The following is a 20,999-nucleotide window of genomic DNA, read 5'->3' on the forward strand; positions in this document are numbered from 1 at the left end:
AGGATGTAAATCTTTCTTTCAGCAGACATGATGCATGCCTCAGACTTAACAAAATGACATGGGATTTGTGATCTTCATGCCTTCCCCAAAGGCATTAGTGTCAGAAATGAAATGGTTCTGGGTAGGAATTGAAACCAGGCTGTGGCTTCGATTTGCCGAAAATTTATCACCTCACCATGGCACCTGCCACAAATAAAAGAAAAATGTTCTAACAAATTGCTACAATTCTCCATTCTTTTTATTATATCATCAATAATTTATTTATTTTTTTTTTTGTAAACAAAACAGTAATTTGCATCTTTTAAGTTAACCAAGCCAAATTAATAAAAAGGAAGTCCAGTATGATATGCAAGACTAAATTCCAAATGGTGTTTAAAAATAGACAAGAAAGGTTCTTAATTTGTATGGTGATAACGGAGCCCTATTTCAAGTGGGTTTATTGATATCATTATCATAATTATTATTATTATTACAAACAGCATAGAAAAACATCCCTCTGTTCAATGCAGAGTTTCAAATAGTTGACTTTTTTTCTTTTGCATTTTTGATTGGAAAAACAAAAAAACACCCTAATACTTTCTCCAGCATAATCTTTTTATTCACCTAAGTTAAAACACCTGTTAGATGCTAAATGCACGTTGATTCCAGGTGGTAAACATGTGCAAAACGATCATAAACTAATAAAAAAAAAAAAAAAAGAATATAAAAAAAAGGTGTGATGTTGACAATAACAGGTGAAAAAAAATAAATAAAATTAAATGCAAAGGAAATAAATTTTATGTGAAATTAGAAAAAAAATAACGAAAAAGAAATCACACAAAATAATGTAGGTTTAAGGTAAAGAAACAGTAAAATAAAAATAAAAAAAGGGAATGGAATTGGTTGGTTAAAAAAAACCGATTAGGATGAACAAGGGGAAAAACTCTGCTATATCTCCTTTACAACCATTTTAATAACTGTGTTTTCATTGCAAAAAGTTAAGTTGGCCATGGTGAATGAAAGCAGGACTGCTTTCAGTTAAAACTAATCCGTAAGTCCAATATAACCTAACTAGGCCGACATTGCAAATGTTGCTCACTTCGGCTATCTGTAGACGGTCCACTCTCCTGATCTTCATCATCCATATCTAATACTCCAGTGATCCGGTATCCCATATTCATCAGCATCACTTCCAATGGGTCTGCATTCATTCTTCTTTGGTTGGCTAATGCTGCATCATCTGAGTTATCAATTTCTCGCTCATTCTTTGTCCCATCCTGGAAAGGTGAAAAGGAGAAGAATTAACTACCTCTCTAAATATTAGAAACATTTTGTTCATTCCCCATCCGTATGCTAGCAGGCAAATATTTATTATCGACAAATTGTGTGTGGAAATGTCAAAAACCATTACCAACCATAGCTCTGTGCAGAACAATGAAAATATCCACACAGACACACAGTTTCTAACTACCAAGTTTTCTCACAAGGCAATGGTCCAAAACTATGGTAAAGGACACTTGTCCAAGGTACCACAAAGTGTGATTGAATTAAAGCCATGCAGTTGCAAACATCTTAACTACATAGTCAAACCAGTACCGTAAATCCTCGAGTATAATCCACATTTTCCCCCCAAAATTTAAAGGTCAAAATCCCTAGTGCGTACTATATACGAGGTTAAAAATGAAAATTATTTTCTAAGCAATTTTTTGTCCAGCAATGCTTATTCACACGCATTTTGTGATGTCGGGTGCGAAAATACCTTAAGCTAAACCTGAAAGCAATGAAGTCATAAAAGAATCATCCGTAACTTGCAGTAAGCAACATTTATTAAACATTACTGTTATTTCTTTATTTTCTGCAAACAAAATGCACAAAAAAGCTACACGTTTGCATTGTTATATATACAATAATAATAAAGGACGTTATCGTATACATTTTTACAAACCAAGGACATTATATAGACCTCCTTGACTCAAGTTAGAGAAGGGGTGTGTATTATACACAATATTTGGGTTTTTCAGAGGTACAGCCCCCTAAAAATCCCCTGCATATCATACTCAAGGGTGGACTATACTTGAGGATTTACGGTACTTGCAGTAAAATATTTATATGCCTGAGTGAGTATCTTTAGAATCTCTTCTAAATTTGGAGAATAAGAGAAAGAAAAATTAATTTTATGCATATTTTTTTCAGTTGGACCATCATAAATCTTCAGATTTTTATGCTTTAAAAACAGATTTTTGAAACAGTTCATATTATATGGCAGTATGCAGTTGCACTCTACCAATACCACCAAGTATAAGGCCAGTAATTTTAGGGGAAGGGGTAAGTCAGTTACATTGACCTCAGTGCTCAACTAGTACTTATTTTTTGACCTTGAAAGGTAAAGTCAATCTTTGCAGGATTTGAGCTCAGAATGCATAGGGCTAGGGAAAATGCCACTAAGCATTTTATCTGATGTACTAGGAATTCTGCCAGCTCACTGTCTTACCATCAGCATCCTCGTTTAATGTCCACTTTCTATGTTGGCATGGAGTGAACAGTTTAAAAGGATCTTGTGAGCTGCAGGGCTACATTGGTCTACAAAGTCAGCTTTAGCATGGTTTCTATAGCTGGATGCCCTTCCTAATGTCAACTACTTTACAGAGTATACTGGGTGCTTTTTCCATGCTACCAGCCCTTGAGAGGTTGCTGAGTAACTTGCAGGGCAGAGGAAAAGGGAAAAACTCCCACTAAATAGGGAATATTTGAGAGAGGAAGATGAAAATTATACATGTATTAGAATATACCAGAAGACACAAAGTGCTTATCAATTGAAATTGAATGGCATTTCTTCTCAGTAGATTTCCAGTTACATTATTTCAATTGATGAATACTTTGCAGTTGCCTTCTGTTATATTCTAATAAATGTATTATTTTTCACCAAACAACTTGTAGCTGTCCTACTGCTAAACTTGGCATGTTAATAGTATGTTTGGCTATTAATATATTACCAAGGTCATATCAGCCTCTCACAATAGTAACTTCTGTACAACTGTTTAAGCATTCCATTTCATATGATAGCAGTAGAGTAGTATATAGAGAATACCAAACTCATTCCCTATGGATACCGTATTTATTACAACTCGTGGCTTGTAAACGTATCTAACTCACTTTCGCTCGTTAGATACGTTTACAAGCCATTCGTTGTAATAAATACGGTATCCATAGGGAATGAGTTTGGTATTTTATTTATTACACACGAATAAACGACCATATTTTATTAACCCAATAACTAAATTCTTCACGTTTAGCTGTAACTTATGAATGACAAAAGTAGTGCCATCACCGTGACTTCGGGTCATCACCATGGATTGACCAATCAGAAGCAGCGCTGTCACCGTGACCTCGGGTCATCACCATGGATTGACCAATCAGAAGCAGCGCTCGCAGTATCTGACATATGTTAGATACCAAAAATATCTCAAAGTGTTCTCACTCACATATGTGTAATAAAATGGTGTCTTAGAAGGTATGTAAAACATTTTAATTATGGCAAAAAGAAAATCTGCCCCAACAAATTCTGCCTGACCCATGAAAGCATAGAAAAAGCAAACATTAAATGATGATAATGTAATAAATTACATAAAGGGTAATTTACAACAAAAAATATAGTTTCATGAGTTCTGTGGATGTGTGGTTCATTCTAACACAGCACAAATATATGCGCCTGCAGATAAATGACTGGTAGACAGAAACTCCAGAAGTTTAGTGCATATATAAATATCCTCATTGTTTTACATCTGCCTTCCTTTTTGGCATAGGTTGGACAGCTGTTAGTCCATGTCAGTTCTAATTCCTTCTGTCAATTACCATCCTTCTACTTATATTCGAGAGACCATATTTCAATCATATGTTTTATTTTTGCATGTATTCTCCAGCTAGATGTCCTTCTTGATACAAGCACTTTATAGGGTACACTGGGTGCATTTTATCATGGCAAAATAGAAGAGAGACTGTTATGGCCTCAACAAGACAAGATTAAAGAGTCCACCTGACTGTTTTCTCTCCTCTCTTGCCAATGACTTTATATAGAGAGTACTGGATGCATTTTATCACAGCACCGGCACTAGTGAGGTTGCCTTGTACTGCACAAGTCAATAGATCTTTACTGCTCTACATAGTCTGTTTGTTCAGGGCAGCATGATCAACAGAATAGAAGAGAGAGTGGTGGTAGAACAGGAGTGAGAGTGAGAAAAAAGAGAGTATGGAGAGGGAGATAGTGAACTGATCCAATGCACACCTTTGTTAGTCATACACTGTGATAGGAGGAAGAGTGACTGTAGGGTGGGGATTGAGTTTAGATAGTTCTAATGTATTTCTTCATTATACAGATGGTATGGTGCCATGAAGTAGGGGAGTAGACAGTAGAGAGATGAGAAGGTATTAAATAGACAAGAAGGGCAGCAGAAACAGACTTAGCAAGTTCAAAAAGGGCAAAATGTTCATATATATATATATATATCATCATCATCATCGTCGTTTAGCGTCTGCTTTCCATGCTGGCATGGGTTGGACGGTTCAACTGGGGTCTGGGAAGCCAGAAGGCTGCACCAGGCCCAGTCTGATCTGGCAATGTTTCTATGGCTGGATGTCCTTCCTAACGCCAACCACTCCATGAGTGTAGTGGGTGCTTTTTACGTGCCACTGGCACAGGTGTCAGACGAGGCTGGCAAACGGCCACGATCGGATGGTGCTTTTTACGTAAAGAAAATCTAGATGACAAAATCCAACAACATGTGCTGTCACTGTCTCCACTAACAAACATTGGAGATTTTCTTTAACACTTTGCTTATATTACTGTTGAAATACACAACAGAAAAGGAACATACAGCACACACATTCATCCATATGAAACACACCATTACCACATGCATACATATGTAAAACAAACATCAGCACATCCATACTATAGATATACAACAAACTCCACTACACGCACACACACACACACACAGAACACACACAGAACACACTGATTTCACTTATAGTCTAACAGATTATAAAGTCTCTCTCTCTCTCTCTCCTAACTTACATATATATATAAGGTATACCCAGTGCAAGCTATGGACACATAAGAGGTGCAGTAATATCAAAGGAAGGCTAATGGGGAAGATAGTTTTTATATGTGGCAGATGCTTGGGAGCAATAAACACTGAAAATGCACAGAGAACAACTTCCGCCACATTCTAGGGAGGAAAACTAGAAGTAGTTGATAGCTTCCGTTACCTAGGTGACCAAATCAGTAGCGGAGGAGGGTGCGCTGAAAGTGTAGCTGCTAGAATAAGAATAGCCTGGGCAAAGTTCAGAGAGCTCTTACCTCTGCTGGTGACAAAGAGCCTCTCACTCGGAGTAAAAGGTAGACTGTATGACGCATGTGTACGAACAGCCATGCTACATGGCAGTGAAACATGGGTCGTGACTGCTGAGGAGATACGTAAGCTCGCAAGGAATGAAGCCAGTATGATCGATGGATGTGTAATGTCAATGTGCATATTCGACATAGTGTAAAGTACCTTGAGAGAAATGTTGTACTTAAGAAGCATCAGTTGTGGTGTGCAAGAGAGACGACTGTGCTGGTATGGTCATGTGGCAAGAATGGATGAGGACAATTGTGTGAAAAAGTGCAGGTTCACAGGTTCCCTCAACCTAGCGGTTGAGGGAACCTGTGAAGGAGGTAGACCCAGGAAGACCTGGGATGAAGTGGTGAAGCACGACCTTCGAACTTTAGGCCTCACCAAGGAAATGACTAGTGACCGGGACTTTTGGAAATATGCCGTGCGTGAGAAGACCCGGCAAGCCAAATGAGACTATAATCTCGTGGCCTATGCCAGGGGCGTAACCAGCCCACTTATGCGTACCTTTTCCTTCTTTGGACACTAAAACTCTGCTTGCGAAGACCTGTTGAGGCAAGTGAAATCAAAATCAAAATCAAAATCAAATTCGATGACTGGCGTCCGTGCTAGCAGGGTGCAAAGAGCACCATACGAATGTGATCATTGACAGAGCGGCTAACTGACTTCCGTGCCAGTGGCACATAAAAAGGCACCATTCGAGTGTGATTGTTACCAGCGTCGCCTTACTGGCACTCGAGCCCTGTGCTAGTAAGGTATTAAGAGCACCATCCGAGCGTGATCATTGCTGGAGCGGCTATCTGGCCTTCGTGCCGGTGGCACGTAAAAGACACCATTCAAGCGTGATCGTTACCAGCATCGCCTTACTGGCACCTGTACCGGTGGCATATGTAAAAGATTCGAGCGAGGACGTTGCCAGTACTGTCTGACTGGCCGTGTACCAGTGGCATGTAAAAAGCACCCACTACACGCATTAGGAAGGGCATCCAGCTGTAGAAACTCTGCCAGATCAAGATTGAAGCCTGGTGCAGCCATCTGGTTCACCAGCCCTCAGTCAATCGTCCAACCCATGCTAGCATGGAAAGCGGACGTTAAACGATGATGATGATGATATATATATATATATATATATATAAATATACTCTTATTTTACTCTTTTACTTGTTTCAGTCATTTGACTGCGGCCATGCTGGAGCACCGCCTTTAGTCGAGCAACTCGACCCCGGGACTTATTCTTTTTGTAAGACCAGTACTTATTCTATCGGTCTCTTTTTGCCGAACCGCTAAGTGACGGGGACGTAAACACACCAGCATCGGTTATCAAGCAATGCTAGGGAAACAAACACAGACACACAAATACACACACATACATATATATATATACATATATACGACAGGCTTCTTTCAGTTTCCGTCTACCAAATCCTCACAAGCATTGGTCGGCCTGGGGCTATAGCAGAAGACACTTGCCCAAGATGCCACGCAGTGGGACTGAACCCGGAACCATGTGGTTGGTTAGCAAGCTACTTACCACACAGCCACTCCTCGCTGCTACTATATATATATACATATATATATATATATACACATATACATATATACATATACATATATATACATATACATATATATATATAATATATATACATATTATATACATATAATACATATATATATATATATATATATATATATATATATACATATATATATATATATATATATACATATACATATATATATATACATATATATATATATATATATATACATATACATATATATAATATATAAATACATATATATACATATATATATATATGTGTATATATATATATAGCCTGGCCCCATCTTCATTTGAACATGTTTCACTATGTTAGTAAGTCTTCTTCTGCAGCACTGTGTGTTACCCAATCATTGCTTCATCTCATGTCTCACTAGGTCACCCTCTTCTATCACCTTTCAGTGCTCTGTACTTCTCTTATACAGTTGTCATCCTTCTTATACACCACATATCCCTACCAATGCTTGTGCATCACATGGCACCTCTTTTTTTTTCCAGTTTTTCTCTCAGCTCATTTGTACTCCATCATTTATGCACACTACCATTACACATCCAGCAGAACAAGCTCACTTTATTTTTCTCGTCTTTCGAAATCCTCTGCATTCAGGACCCATGTCTTCTCTCGTGCAACATCACACTTCATACCCAAGCATCATACAATCTGTCTTTAGAAACCCTTTGTAACCAGCAGAGCTAATAGTTCCCTGAATGTTTTCTGGCTACTGTACTTTTGAAACGCTCAACTCTACTACAAATTAAGTCACCTAGGTAACAGAAATTTTTAACTACTTCAAAGAGATCTGGACATTTGCATACTTAACATGCTTATTTCCCCAGTATATCTGCTGCATACAAAGTTCTCCATTCATTCGCCTATATCTCTACTACACCTCTTGTGCAAACATTCTTTACATTGAGTACACTGCACAGATTCCTACTAAATCTTTTCTGCACATTCTGCACACAAGCACAAATATTTTCTTGACAGTAGCTGAGTTCTGGTTGTCTTTTGTTTCCATTTACAAACATTTTTGTCTTTCCTAAGTTTACTTTAAAGTCTTTCAATTCCATACTTTGCTCTCATGTCTCGAATTCCTTATCCAAATCTTCTACAGATTTTTCTACAAAAACTAAGTCATTGGCATACAGGAGTTATGAACTGCTAGTCTTAAAACTTGTCTGTTACGACTTAGAGGAATATGACAGACAGGAGGAGGTTAAGAGCTATGCTTTCATGGACTCTTACCTGCAAGCCAAATTTACTATTGAATTAATCAATTTCTGATTCTCACCTTGCTGATTGTACTTCCATACATGGCTAGTAAAACCCTCACAAGCCCTCTACCTCTAAGCAACCGCCAAATCGCAGGGCAAAGGATCCTATCAAAGGCCTTTTCCAGGCCAATAAAGGCTAAGTATAGGAGAATACTTCTAGTTAATTGCTTCTCCAGCATGAGAACATGTCATCAACAGAAGTTCTTCCAGGCAGAAAACCAAATTGCATTTCATTCAGACTAATGTCTGTAATGAATTTTGCAATAACTCTTTACTCTTTTACTTGTTTCAGTCATTTGACTGCGGCCATGCTGGAGCACCGCCTTTAGTCGATCAAATCGACCCCAGGACTTATTCTTTGTAAGCCCAGTACTTATTCTATCGGTCTCTTTTGCTGAACCGCTAGGTGACGGGGACGTAAACACACCAGCATCGGTTGTCAAGCAATGCTAGGGGGACAAACACAGACACACAAACATATACACACACACATACATATATATATATATATACATATATACGACAGGCTTCTTTCAGTTTCCGTCTACCAAATCCACTCACAAGGCATTGGTCGGCCCGGGGCTATAGTAGAAGACACTTGCCCAAGATGCCACGCAGTGGGACTGAACCCGGAACCATGTGGTTGGTTAGCAAGCTACTTACCACACAGCCACTCCTGCGCCTAACTCTTTCTGAAATTTTCAAAACCTGGTTCAACAACTTGATACTTCTGTAGTAGCCTTTCTTTAGTGCACATCACTGGCCTTTGTAGCAGTTTCTAATAATACTACTTTGGCAGTGATTGTCTATGACATCTTCCTGTATCACCTGATTGACTCTCCCGGAGAGTCTGTGCTCTACTTCATTTATCTCAACAACTATTATTCATAAACTTGCTGCTTTAACGACTTCATATCCTTTAATCACTCCATTTACTGTACTGCTGTCAACATGAATGGCTAGTCCTTCTGAGTAAAGCACGCATGTAGGAGTGGCTGTGTGGTAAGTAGCTTGTTTACCAACCACATGGTTCCGGGTTCAGTCCCACTGCGTGGCACCTTGGGCAAGTGTCTTCTGCTATAGCCTCAGGCTGACCAAAGCCTTGTGAGTGGATTTGGTAGACGGAAACTGAAAGAAGCCTGTCATATAAATGTATATATATATGTATATGTATGTGTGTGTGTGTATTTGTGTGTCTATGTTTGTCCCCCTAGCATTGCTTGACAACCGATGCTGGTGTGTTTATGTCCCCATCACTTAGCGGTTCGGCAAAAGAGACCGATAGAATAAGTACTGGGCTTACAAAAGAATAAGTCCTGGGGTCGAGTTGCTCGATTAAAGGCGGTGCTCCAGCATGGCCGCAGTCAAATGACTGAAACAAGTAAAAGAGTAAAGAGTATGCACACACATGCTCACATGTGTGTGCATGCATGCACACACACACACACAAACACACTCTTACTCATTCACTCACTCATGCACTCTTCACACTCAACAGCTTCTTGTAGACCACATCTCTTTCTTTTCAGTGTCAATAAAAGATGTGTGTGAAGGCAGCAAGCTGGCAGAAACGTTAGCACGCCGGGCGAAACGCTTAGCAGTATTTTGTCTGCCGTTATGTTTTGAGTTCAAATTCCGCCGAGGTTGACTTTGCCTTTCATCCTTTCAGGGTCGATTAAATAAGTACCTATTTCTTTACTAGCCACAAGGGGCTAATCACAGAGAGGACAAACAAGGACAGACAAACGGATTAAGCCGATTACATCGACCCCAGTGCGTAACTGGTACTTATTTTATCGACCCCGAAGGGATGAAAGGCAAAGTCGACCTCGGCGGAATTTGAACTCAGAACGTAATGGCAGACGAAATACGGCCACGCATTTCGCCCGGCATGCTAACGTTTCTGCCAGTTCGCCTTGATTAAATAAGTACCCCTTATGCACTGGGGTCAATGTAATCGACTTAATCCCTTTGTCTGTCCTTGTTTGTCCCCTCTCTGTTTAGCCCCCTGTGGGCAATAAAGAAATAAATAAGAGACGTGTGTCATCATTCTACACAAACATCTTTCCAACTACACCTTAATTCTCTCTAATACACCACCCAGCAATCCAAAACACTTATGGCCTCTGATCCTCAGATCACAGAACACAAGCAAACTGCTTTCTTTTTGCATCTCTCTCTGGTAAATATGCATTACAGCTAACTTCTTTTCTGGCCAGTTCATATTTTCTCTGCTACCCACATTTCCTCAAGTCTTTCCCAACTTGTCTCTTAGCTCTTATGGGTCTTTCTACAAAAAAATGTGTGTGTGCATGTGTGAGAGAGAGAGAGAGAGAGAATCTGCTTATGTGTCTGACATAATACCACCAGTTGAAAACCTGGGCTATTATCAAAAAAGTAACTTAGCTACTGAATAAGATGTACATCATTGAAATTAAGCACCACACTTAAATAAGCATTGGGGCCAGTATGATCCTTTTAAAGCAGAATTTTATTGGTTTAATGGATTTCAGCCATGATGATGCCCCATCACAGTCGCAGTCCAATGACTAAAACCAACAAATAAATTTCGTTCTTTTCATCTTAATCAAGGATAATTTATAACGCTACATGGATGGGATACCGAACGGACAAGATGCTGAACAGATAAGATGCCGAAAAGACATACGAAAATCAAAATATATGATAAACATTTTATTCCTATAATATGACCATTTGACCTACTAAAATGGTCAGTAAACTATGTAGGTAGGAATACTTTAATTTTTTTATTATTGTGTCCGTTCATGTCCGTTTGGGATTGTGTCTGTTCGGCTTCTTGTCCTTTGGCAAAAATGCATTCAGCACCGTCCTGTCCGCACACAGTTATAATAGCCAAATTTTGCTGGTAAAGAGTGTTACTTACCTCAGCTCTTGGACTCCAGAGACGTACCACAGGGTCTATACCACTGGTGGCCAAAAGGCAGTAAGTAGGGTGTGGCTGTAAACAGTTAACAATTGACTCATCTCCATGTAGCACCCGTACGATGTTGGTTGTACTTTTCTCCCAAATAAAAAATGAACCATCGTCGGATCCAGCAACAATGTATTGACCATTACTGGAAAAGAAAATTAATTGTTTTCAGTCCTAATACCAAAGAAATCTCAGTGAGAATATATAAACATGTGATAATATACAAAAATAATTGCTATAATTCAATATCAACACTGCCAAGAAATGAGCAAGGAAGGAATTCAATCTGATCGAGCAGAGTTTCTACAGCTGGATGCCCTTCCTAACACCAACCACTCCGAGAGTGTAGTGGGTGATTTTACGTGCTGACAATTACTGTAGTGGTAGAAAAGCAAAATATAAGAGACAGCACACCTGTAAGCAGAAGGCTGGAGCATCAGTGAATGGCTTTTGAAATACACACACACAGTGAATAGAATTTTTAAAAATTCTCTCCTGAAAGGTAAACCACTACAACAATAACAATTTTTGGCTTTTCTGCAACCTCCACTAGGAAGGTCTGCAAAAGCTACAGAAAATACTCTATGACCATTTGTAAGATTTCATACAACTTACCTTCCGAAAAAATTAGCTTCTTTAATATCAGTGGTTGTATTACAGTGTCCACAGAACCTCATCTCATAATCATAAGCATCTCTTCGCCATATTTTCTCCTGTTCAGATATTGCCATAGCCTTTTTGCGAGAGGATAGTTCACTTTCACTCTTCCCTGACTCGGCTTCATCTAGAAAAGATAAATTACATGAATAGAGACCATGAGACAGCTTGAAATACAACTGCTTGTAAAAAAAGTTGATCAGATGTAATAACCGAGATTAACATATAAATATGAGGTAATACAGCAAATGCCTCGTGATTATATGTTATAACTTTTCAAATCCACTGCGCAAGTACAGTTTTTTGTCAGCAGAAAATAAAAATAATGCTGGCATTTCTTCGAAAATTTGCCAAAAATTATCAATAATTAACAAATTATTAATTATTTATTAATTATTAATTATACATACATACATACATACATACATATATACATATATATATACATATATATATATTGCATTTTTTTCCTTAACCCCCCCCTCTTTGTACACACACGCACACACATACACACACCCACTCACACACACATTTGCATATATATATACATTACACTTACACACACTTCAAATTTACTTGCCATACACACAACTACGCACACTGGACGCACACACACTACCACTCAACACACACACACTACCACTCAACACACACACTGGCATGTTACATAGCCCCCACCCTTTCCCTCCTTCCTCCCTTTTTTTTTACCACTGACCACTCACTCAAGACTTGCTATGTCATCCGTTCGCCCTGCACGCACTAACATATACATATTTTTTGTTTTTTTATCGCGCCTCACACACACATACACACACGCACACTCTCACACATACATACACACGCACACACACATACCTCCCTGTTTCTGATCTGCCTTTCTGACTTGCTAGGGTACCCCCACACATTCCTTTAATTTTACTACTGCCTGCTACTAGCCACTGTCCACCATACACACACATACACACACACGCACACACTCACACACACACCCTCGTCATCTCGCACACCTTTTTTACCATTCCCTCTTTGATTCAGCTCTCCTGTTTTTAAAAAACATTTTCCTCCTTTTTTACTACTTCCGTCTTTTTAGTATGTGACCTCGTGAAGACTACCTGCAATTTTTTTTTTCCTCTGTCCTCCCGTCTCGGGATCTTTCTTTCTCCTATGTTTCCGACGAAGAGCTCCGCTCGAAACGTCATACCCTCCTTCTTCCATTTTCCTGAGCGCCTAATAATAATAATACTGTAATTGTTCCACGTGTTGTTGTTTTTTCTGTTTTCCCGTTTGGATTAACCTATCATCATCATCATCATCATCATCATTTAACGTCCGCTTTCCATGCTAGCATGGGTTGGACGGTTCAACTGGGGTCTGGGGAGCCCAAAGGCTGCACCAGGCCAGTCAGATCTGGCAGTGTTTCTACAGCTGGATGCCCTTCCTAACACCAACCACTCCGAGAGTGTAGTGGGTGATTTTATGTGCCACCGACACAGGTGCCAGACGAGGCTGGCGAACGGCCACGCTCGGATGGTGTTTTTATGTGCCACCGACACAGGTGCCAGACGAGGCTGGCGAACGGCCACGCTCGGATGGTGTTTTTATGTGCCACCGACACAGGTGCCAGACGAGGCTGACGTGTGTGTATATGTGTGTATGTATAATTAATAATTAATAAATAATTAATAATTTGTTAATTATTGATAATTTTTGGCAAATTTTCGAAGAAATATATATATATATATATATATATATCCACACACACACATACAGTGTGCTATAGAATGCTAAAATAAGTGTGGTATAAGAAGTCATCTATAAGAACAATCTTTTGTCAAGTGTGTATATAAATAAAAAGAAAGTCAGATAAATAAAAGCAGGCACAAGGAGTGTATTCTCATGGGAAGCCACAAACACAAATACATGAATGATGTAACCAAGTCTTATTTTACAGCTGATTTAGATAAACAATCACTGGAGCCAAAACCATGTACAGTAACCTCTTGACAATCGTGTTACATTCCAAAACTGCCCCACAACAGGTAAAAATCTGTCAAGTAGAAACAGTACTGTACTGTATGTTTTTTTACTATTCTCTCTTTTACTCTTTTACTTGTTTCAGTCATTTGACTGCGGCCATGCTGGAGCACCGCTATTAGTCGAGCAAATCGACCCCGGGACTTATTCTTTGTAAGCCCAGTACTTATTCTATCGGTCTCTTTTGCCGAACCGCTAAGTGACGGGGACGTAAACACACCAGCATCGGTTGTCAAGCAATGCTAGGGGGACAAACACAGACACACAAGCACACACATACATATATATACATATATAGGACAGGCTTCTTTCAGTTTCCGTCTACCAAATCCACTCACAAGGCATTGGTCGGCCCGGGGCTATAGCAGAAGACACTTGCCCAAGATGCCACGCAGTGGGACTGAACCCGGAACCATGTGGTTGGTTAGCAAGCTACTTACCACACAGCCACTCCTGCACCTATGTTTATAAAATGTATATATTTATTTTATTATAAATGCAAAACAACACCTCAGAGGAATCAATGTAAGCTTAACCCTTTCGTTACCATATTTCTGTTGAGATGCTCTGTGTTTCTTTCAATTAATTTTAAATATAACAAAGAATTTAGTAAAATAACTTAGTTATCATTCAGCTAGTGTTCGGAACATAAATTGTAACTAAGGTTTGGTGGAAGATTTTAATTCAGAACTTGTGAAAACAAGACATTTTTACTACGGACCTAGGGCCGGTTTCAGCCGGGTTGGTAACGAAAGGTTTAAATAATAAACTGCGATAGGTGAACCGTGATATGGCAAGGGATTACTGTATATAATACAAAGCCTTAATAATACTGAAAGGGTTATGGATTAACATGACTTTGGAGGGATCTGTGATGTAAAATAATGTTATCCTTATCAGAAAATTCTGGCGGCCAGAGTACACGCGCACACACACACATACACACACATTTTACAATCAAATGATATACTATTCTCTCTTTTACTCTTTTACTTGTTTCAGTCATTTGACTGCGGCCATGCTGGAGCACCGCTATTAGTCGAGCAAATCGACCCCGGGACTTATTCTTTGTAAGCCCAGTACTTATTCTATCAGTCTCTTTTGCCGAACTGCTAAGTGACGGGGACGTAAACACACCAGCATCGGTTGTCAAGCAATGATAGGGGGACAAACACAGACACACAAACACACATACATATATATATATATATACGACAGGCTTCTTTCAGTTTCCATCTACCAAATCCACTCACAAGGCATTGGTTGGCCCGGGGCTATAGCAGAAGACACTTGCCCAAGATGCCACACAGTGGGACTGAACCCGGAACCATGTGGTTGGTTAGCAAGCTACTTACCACACAGCCACTCCTGCGCCTATATGATGACATAACTAAATCATTGAATGACAGATTTTTAGAAAAAAAGGTAAAACTCATACCATGATCAGTTTTTGAAAACATTGCAGCTTTGATGTCTCTGTCGAGAGTCTCACAGGCACTGTTTCTGGCGTAGTCTGGAAATTTGGACTTGAACTGCTGTAAGCAGTCATGAGCTTCTTGGGGCCATGACAATTCATAGAGGCAGCGAGCCAGACGGAAATGAGCTTTCAAATAATTGAGATCCAACTGGAGAGCGCTGTGACAGTCCCGTAAAGCAGCATACAAATCTCCATCCCTAACGAAGAGATCAAGACATAATCAAAATTAAAATGAAGAAACAAAGATTAAAAAATAAAGTAAGAAAGCAATAACATATTTATCTCTTACTTTCTTTACTATTTCTTTATCTATTTCTTTACTACCCACAAGGGACTAAACACAGAGAGGACAGACAAAGGGATTAAGTCAATTATATCGACCCCAGTGCATAACTGATACTTAATTTATTGACCCAGAAAGGATGAAAGTAAAGTCGACCTCGGTGTGCTAATGTTTCTTATTTCTTTATTGCCCACAAGGGGCTAAGCATAGAGGGGACAAACAAGGACAGACAAACGGATTAAGTCGATTACATCGACCCCCAGTATGTGACTGGTACTTAATTTATTGATCCCGAAAGGATGAAAGGCAAAGTCGACCTCGGCAGAATTTGAACTCAGAACGTAATGGCAGACGATATACCTATTTCTTTATTACCCACAAGGGGCTAAACACGGAGGGGACAAACAAGGACAGACAAGCGGATTAAGTCGATTATATTGACCCCAGTGCGTAACTGGTACTTAATTTATTGACCCCGAAAGGATGAAAGGCAAAATTGACCTCAGCGGAATTTGAACTCAGAACGTAGCGGCAGACGAAATACCTATTTCTTTACTACCCACAAGGGTCTAAACATAGAGGGGACAAACAAGGACAGACGGGGCTGAAGATTGTTTTCTATCGCAACATGTTGAATATCCGACAAGGCATCGGTCTGGGCAGCAGCCATCTATGCTAGATCTGGTATTCTCCCGCTATCCAAGATCAGTGTCAGACGTATCTACGTGCGCCCCTCTTGCCAAGAGTGATCATGCGGTCCTGAAGTTCGTCATGCACACAACTTTTTCTACGCCCACGATTACTTCGCTGCCACGTAGAGTCTTCTCTGCAATTAATCTTGAAATTCTAACCGAGGCTTCCACGCTTCTGGACTGGCGATCCTTGATGACGTTGTCCTCAGTTGACGAACTATGGTCATCCTCAAAGCATATGTAATCTGTTTGACTGACCAGGCAGTTCCCGTTGAGCTTCCCAAGGGGAAGAAACACAAGCCCTGGGTGACGAAGAAGGTTAAACGAGAACGTCGACTCAGAGATATTGCTTGGGCTGAATTCAAAAATCTGGATTCGACTGCAGCTTTTGAGGTGTACAAAACTCAACGAGACCGAGCCGTGAAAATTGAAAAGAAAGAACGCTTCAGTTATGAATACAAAATCGCGGCAAATGCCAGTAGCAATCCAAAAACCTTCTTTGCCAATGTCCAGCGGAATTCCCGCTTGAACAACCAGATTGCAACGTTGGTAGACTCAACAGGCGTATCGATTGAGGACCCTTATCAACAGAGTCAATTATTTGCCGAGGCTTTTTCAACTATTTTCAAACAAGATGATGGTCGTGAACCCCCTCCATTTGATAGATCGGTACTTCTAATGCTTCGATTGGTCATCACGCGGGACGAAGTCAAACGTGTTATTCAAGGCCTCGATGTCAACAAGGGTCACGGCCCTGACGGCATACACCCACGGGTTATCAAAGCGTTGGCTCCGGTCATCTGCGAGCCCTTAACACGACTATTCAATATGTCATTGGCGACGGGTGTTATACCTGCAGACTGGAGAACAGCGATAATCTGCCCAATTTTCAAGAAAGGGAGCCACGAAGACCCGCTTAACTACCGACCGGTTTCCCTTACATCAATAATCAGCAAGATGTTCGAAACCATCCTTAAGAAAAGTATGATGCTCCACCTCCTAAACACAGCCTCTATCTCTGATTCCCAACACGGCTTCGTGCCGAAGAGATCATGCTTGACCAACCTACTAGTAATGGAAGAATTGGTGACGCGCATCCTCGATGATAGTGATGCTGTTGACATCGTTTTATTGGACTTTGCCAAAGCTTTTGACTCGGTAAACCACCGCCTACTACTTGTCAAGCTTCAAGCATATAGTTTTCATCCGGATATTGTACGATGGGTTGGTGCCTTCCTCTCAGATCGCTCCTTCCAAGTTCAAGTTAATGGTTCGCGGTCCGACGTCTCCAGTGCGAGCAGTGGCGTGCCTCAAGGTTCAGTGCTTGGGCCCTTGTTGTTCTTAGTCTTCATAAATGACTTGCCCGACGACCTCACGCAACACACCCTTCTATTTGCCGACGATATCAAACTGGTCGCTCCTTGCGGTAGTATAGAGGATCTTCGTCGATGCCTCCACCAAATTTGGAAGTTGTCTAACGATTGGGACCTGTGTCTGAATGTGTCAAAGTGCTGTCATCTGCCTGTCGGCTCTACTCCTGCAACTCAACTTGATTTCGAGCCGGGTCGTCTGCTGCTGGAGAGGACCGATCAGGTAAAGGACCTGGGTATCTTGGTGGATTCCTCCTTTTCGCCTTCGGCCCAGTGCGTCCATGCTGCCAACAAAGCGCGCGGAATTCTGTTTTTGATTCGACGGTCATTCGGAATGCTCACAGCAGCCATATTCCTACCACTCTATGTCACGCTGGTGAGACCCATATTGGAGTATGGGATTCAAGCCTCTTCTCCTTATCTCCTCAAAGACATACAGCATCTCGAAAGAGTCCAGAGGCTGGCTACCCGCATGGTTCATGGTCTCAAAAATTTGTCCTACGAAGAAAGGCTGAGGACGCTCGACCTTTATTCTCTTGAAAAACGCCGCCACCGTGGTGATCTCATTCTCGCCCACAACATCATAAGCGGGAAGTGTAACCTCTCGAAAGAGCTGTTCTTCACTCCTGCTCCGGAGCGTCGGCTGCGGGGTCATTCCGAAAAGCTCTACCTGCGACGATTTCATCTCAATCGAAGGAGAGGAGCTTTCTCTGTCCGGGTTGCGGATCCGTGGAACAAGCTGCCAGACGAGATGGTGAAGATGCCGACGACCGCTTTGTTCAAAGCCTCCCTTGACCTCAAGTGGCCTGAACTCTTTACACGAACACCACCCTGTACTTAACTCCATGTCCCCCTACATGGCCTTGCTATTTGCTTTTGAGCCAAATTAACTAACTAACTAACTAACTAAGTCGATTACATCGACCCCAGTACTTAATTTATCAACCCCGAAAGGATGAAAGGCAAAATCGACCTCGGCAGAATTTGAACTCAGAATGTAACGGCAGACAAAATACTGCTAAGCATTTCGCCCGGCATGCTAACATCTCTGCCAGCTTGCCACCTTTATCTCTTACTTGTTTCATTCACTGGACTGCCTCAGAAAGTTTAGTTAAACAAATCAACCTCAGTACTTATATTTTTTTTTTAATCTGGTACTTATTCTACTGGTCTCTTTTGTTGAATCCTTAAATTATGGAGATGTAAACAGACCAAGTGGGGTTTGGAAAAAGGGAACTGAAAGTAGGCTGTTTTGTGTGTGTGTGAGTGTTTATATTTATGCTTCTCTGAAAATATCTGAACTACAAGTGATGCTGTTGTCATTTGCCCCGTGAACAAATTGTCTAAGATCCTTTATTTGACAAGCAGGTAAGACTTAGCAACAGGAAGGGCATCCAACTCATCTAACCTTATGTCACAGCTTCATCAAGGATTGAGGGCCTAAAGACAAGGCAATCAGCTCATATGTCTTCAGCCGGTGACCATCTCCTTCCTCTGCTTTCCATGTTTGTCTACCATACAACATCACATTACTTACATGTACTCTTACATGTACTTCATATGATCTGCTTTTGTGAAATATTGAAACAGGCTCTTCTTGAGTAGTCTTCTTTTTTTTGTTAGTTTTCTTATTAACCAGTATTTAAAGATTTTTTAGCCTTTTCTGTGTTTGTCTTTAGCCTTTTGACCCCAACACACTCGTCCACATTTTGAACTTTTTTCTGGGTTCTTGAAGGGATTCTACAACGAGGATCATTTCATAAATATCCAACAGTTTCCAGCTCCTTTAAAGCTTGTTTTAAGTATATTTAATTCCTACATATTCTTTTACTCTTTTACTTGTTTCAGCTTGAGAGCTGTGGCCATACTGGGGCACCACCATTGGTGCTGTTACATCTTCCTTTCCTCTTTTAATTGTTGGCATTTGGTGAATGAGGGAGTTTGATGTTGATGCCCTCATCTGTGTTTCCTGCCATGAAGTTGGTTCATCTAGGGCTCTTGACAGTAAGAGATCCACTTCTGGTTTGAAGAGCTATGGGCCCTTGAATCCTAAACTATTGCAGTATTTGGTCCTTTGATAGCAAGTCTGATATCTTTAGCACTATACACTGATACCCTGATGTTAGTATAAATTTTATTGCCAAAGTTTGGGACAATCTTAAATGAAACAGCAATACTGGAAACTGTTGGATATTTATGAAATGATCCTCGTTGTAGAATCCCTTCAAGAACCCAGAAAAAAGTTCAAAATGTGGACGAGTGTGTTGGGGTCAAAAGGCTAAAGACAAACACAGAAAAGGCTAAAAAATCTTTAAATACTGGTTAATAAGAAAACTAACAAAAAAAAGAAGACTACTCAAGAAGAGCCTGTTTCAATATTTCACAAAAGCAGATCATATGAAGTACATGTAAGAGTACGTGTAAGAGTACATGTAAGAGTATTCCACTGTTTCTAAACTGTACATTCCTGGACGGTTATTAAGGTGTTGTTGTTTAAATGTTTTGCAGGTCTTTATATGATGTAGACTAATTGTTTCAATTAACAGTGTTTTGTTATGCTTTCTTTTCATCTTCCTTGTTTTCGATTCCAACAGAAGCAACTCTATCAACTAATGGCTTCAGTGTACCACATCGAGCAGGTACAAATGGAGTTACAACACCAATGGTGCCAAAATCTAGTAGATCAACATCTCCTTCTTCCTCAACAACTTCATTACAAGCAGAAGATGATCCTGAAAAGTTTAAATGTAGGATTGGGAAAAGGTAGATACGATGTATTCTCCTTCTGTTCTTTTTGGTTTTTTTTCCATTTCATAAAATGTGTTGAAATATAAAAAAGCAGACATAAAAATAAAGCACAAAACAAAGTGTGAATTTTGTGTATTTTTGATAACTATGTATAATTCATATTGTTGTAGCATTCATTCTAAATATCCCAAAACTGAAAATTTCATCACAAATCTCATCAATATTCCATTTTTTTTTTTATCACTTACTCAAGATGGAACACAATGCCTATTGCCCATTTCAGAGCCTCTAAGACTCGTGAGAGGGGGGGAGGTATCCTTAACTGGAGGCCTGGCCCAATTGTTCACCTTTAGATGCTCTTCTATAAAAAACATCTAAAGGTAAGGTGGTGGGTGTTAAACCATCAACAGATTAAATTTATCATATAAGTAGGCTACAACAGGATTTGAGCTAAGAATGCAAAAGAGCTGGAACAAATATTGCAAGGGATACTGACCAACAATAAAGATTGTGCTATCTTATCCTCTTAGACTGGTACTCTAATCTTATTTGTACTTCATTTAGAATGGTGCAA

At 40.1% G+C, this 20,999-nt stretch overlaps 1 protein-coding gene across 4 annotated transcripts in view; it reads right to left on the reverse strand.

Annotated features, from left to right (window-relative positions):
* Window positions 1-573: 573 nt before the first annotated feature.
* Window positions 574-20,999, reverse strand: part of LOC115228329 (WD and tetratricopeptide repeats protein 1) — a 99,660-nt gene continuing 79,234 nt past the window's right edge. For all 4 annotated transcript variants that reach the window (XM_036511475.1, XM_036511481.1, XM_029798942.2 and 1 more), the window contains 4 exons: window positions 15,294-15,529; window positions 11,780-11,948; window positions 11,117-11,309; window positions 574-1,256 (listed from right to left, as the gene is read on the reverse strand). In XM_036511475.1, the coding sequence (XP_036367368.1) occupies window positions 1,047-1,256; window positions 11,117-11,309; window positions 11,780-11,948; window positions 15,294-15,529 (808 nt within the window). In that variant the 3' untranslated portion in view covers window positions 574-1,046. The remainder of the gene's footprint in view (window positions 1,257-11,116; window positions 11,310-11,779; window positions 11,949-15,293; window positions 15,530-20,999) is intronic.

The sequence above is a fragment of the Octopus sinensis genome, linkage group LG2 (assembly GCF_006345805.1).
Source record: "Octopus sinensis linkage group LG2, ASM634580v1, whole genome shotgun sequence".
Taxonomy (NCBI): Eukaryota; Metazoa; Mollusca; class Cephalopoda; order Octopoda; family Octopodidae; genus Octopus; species Octopus sinensis.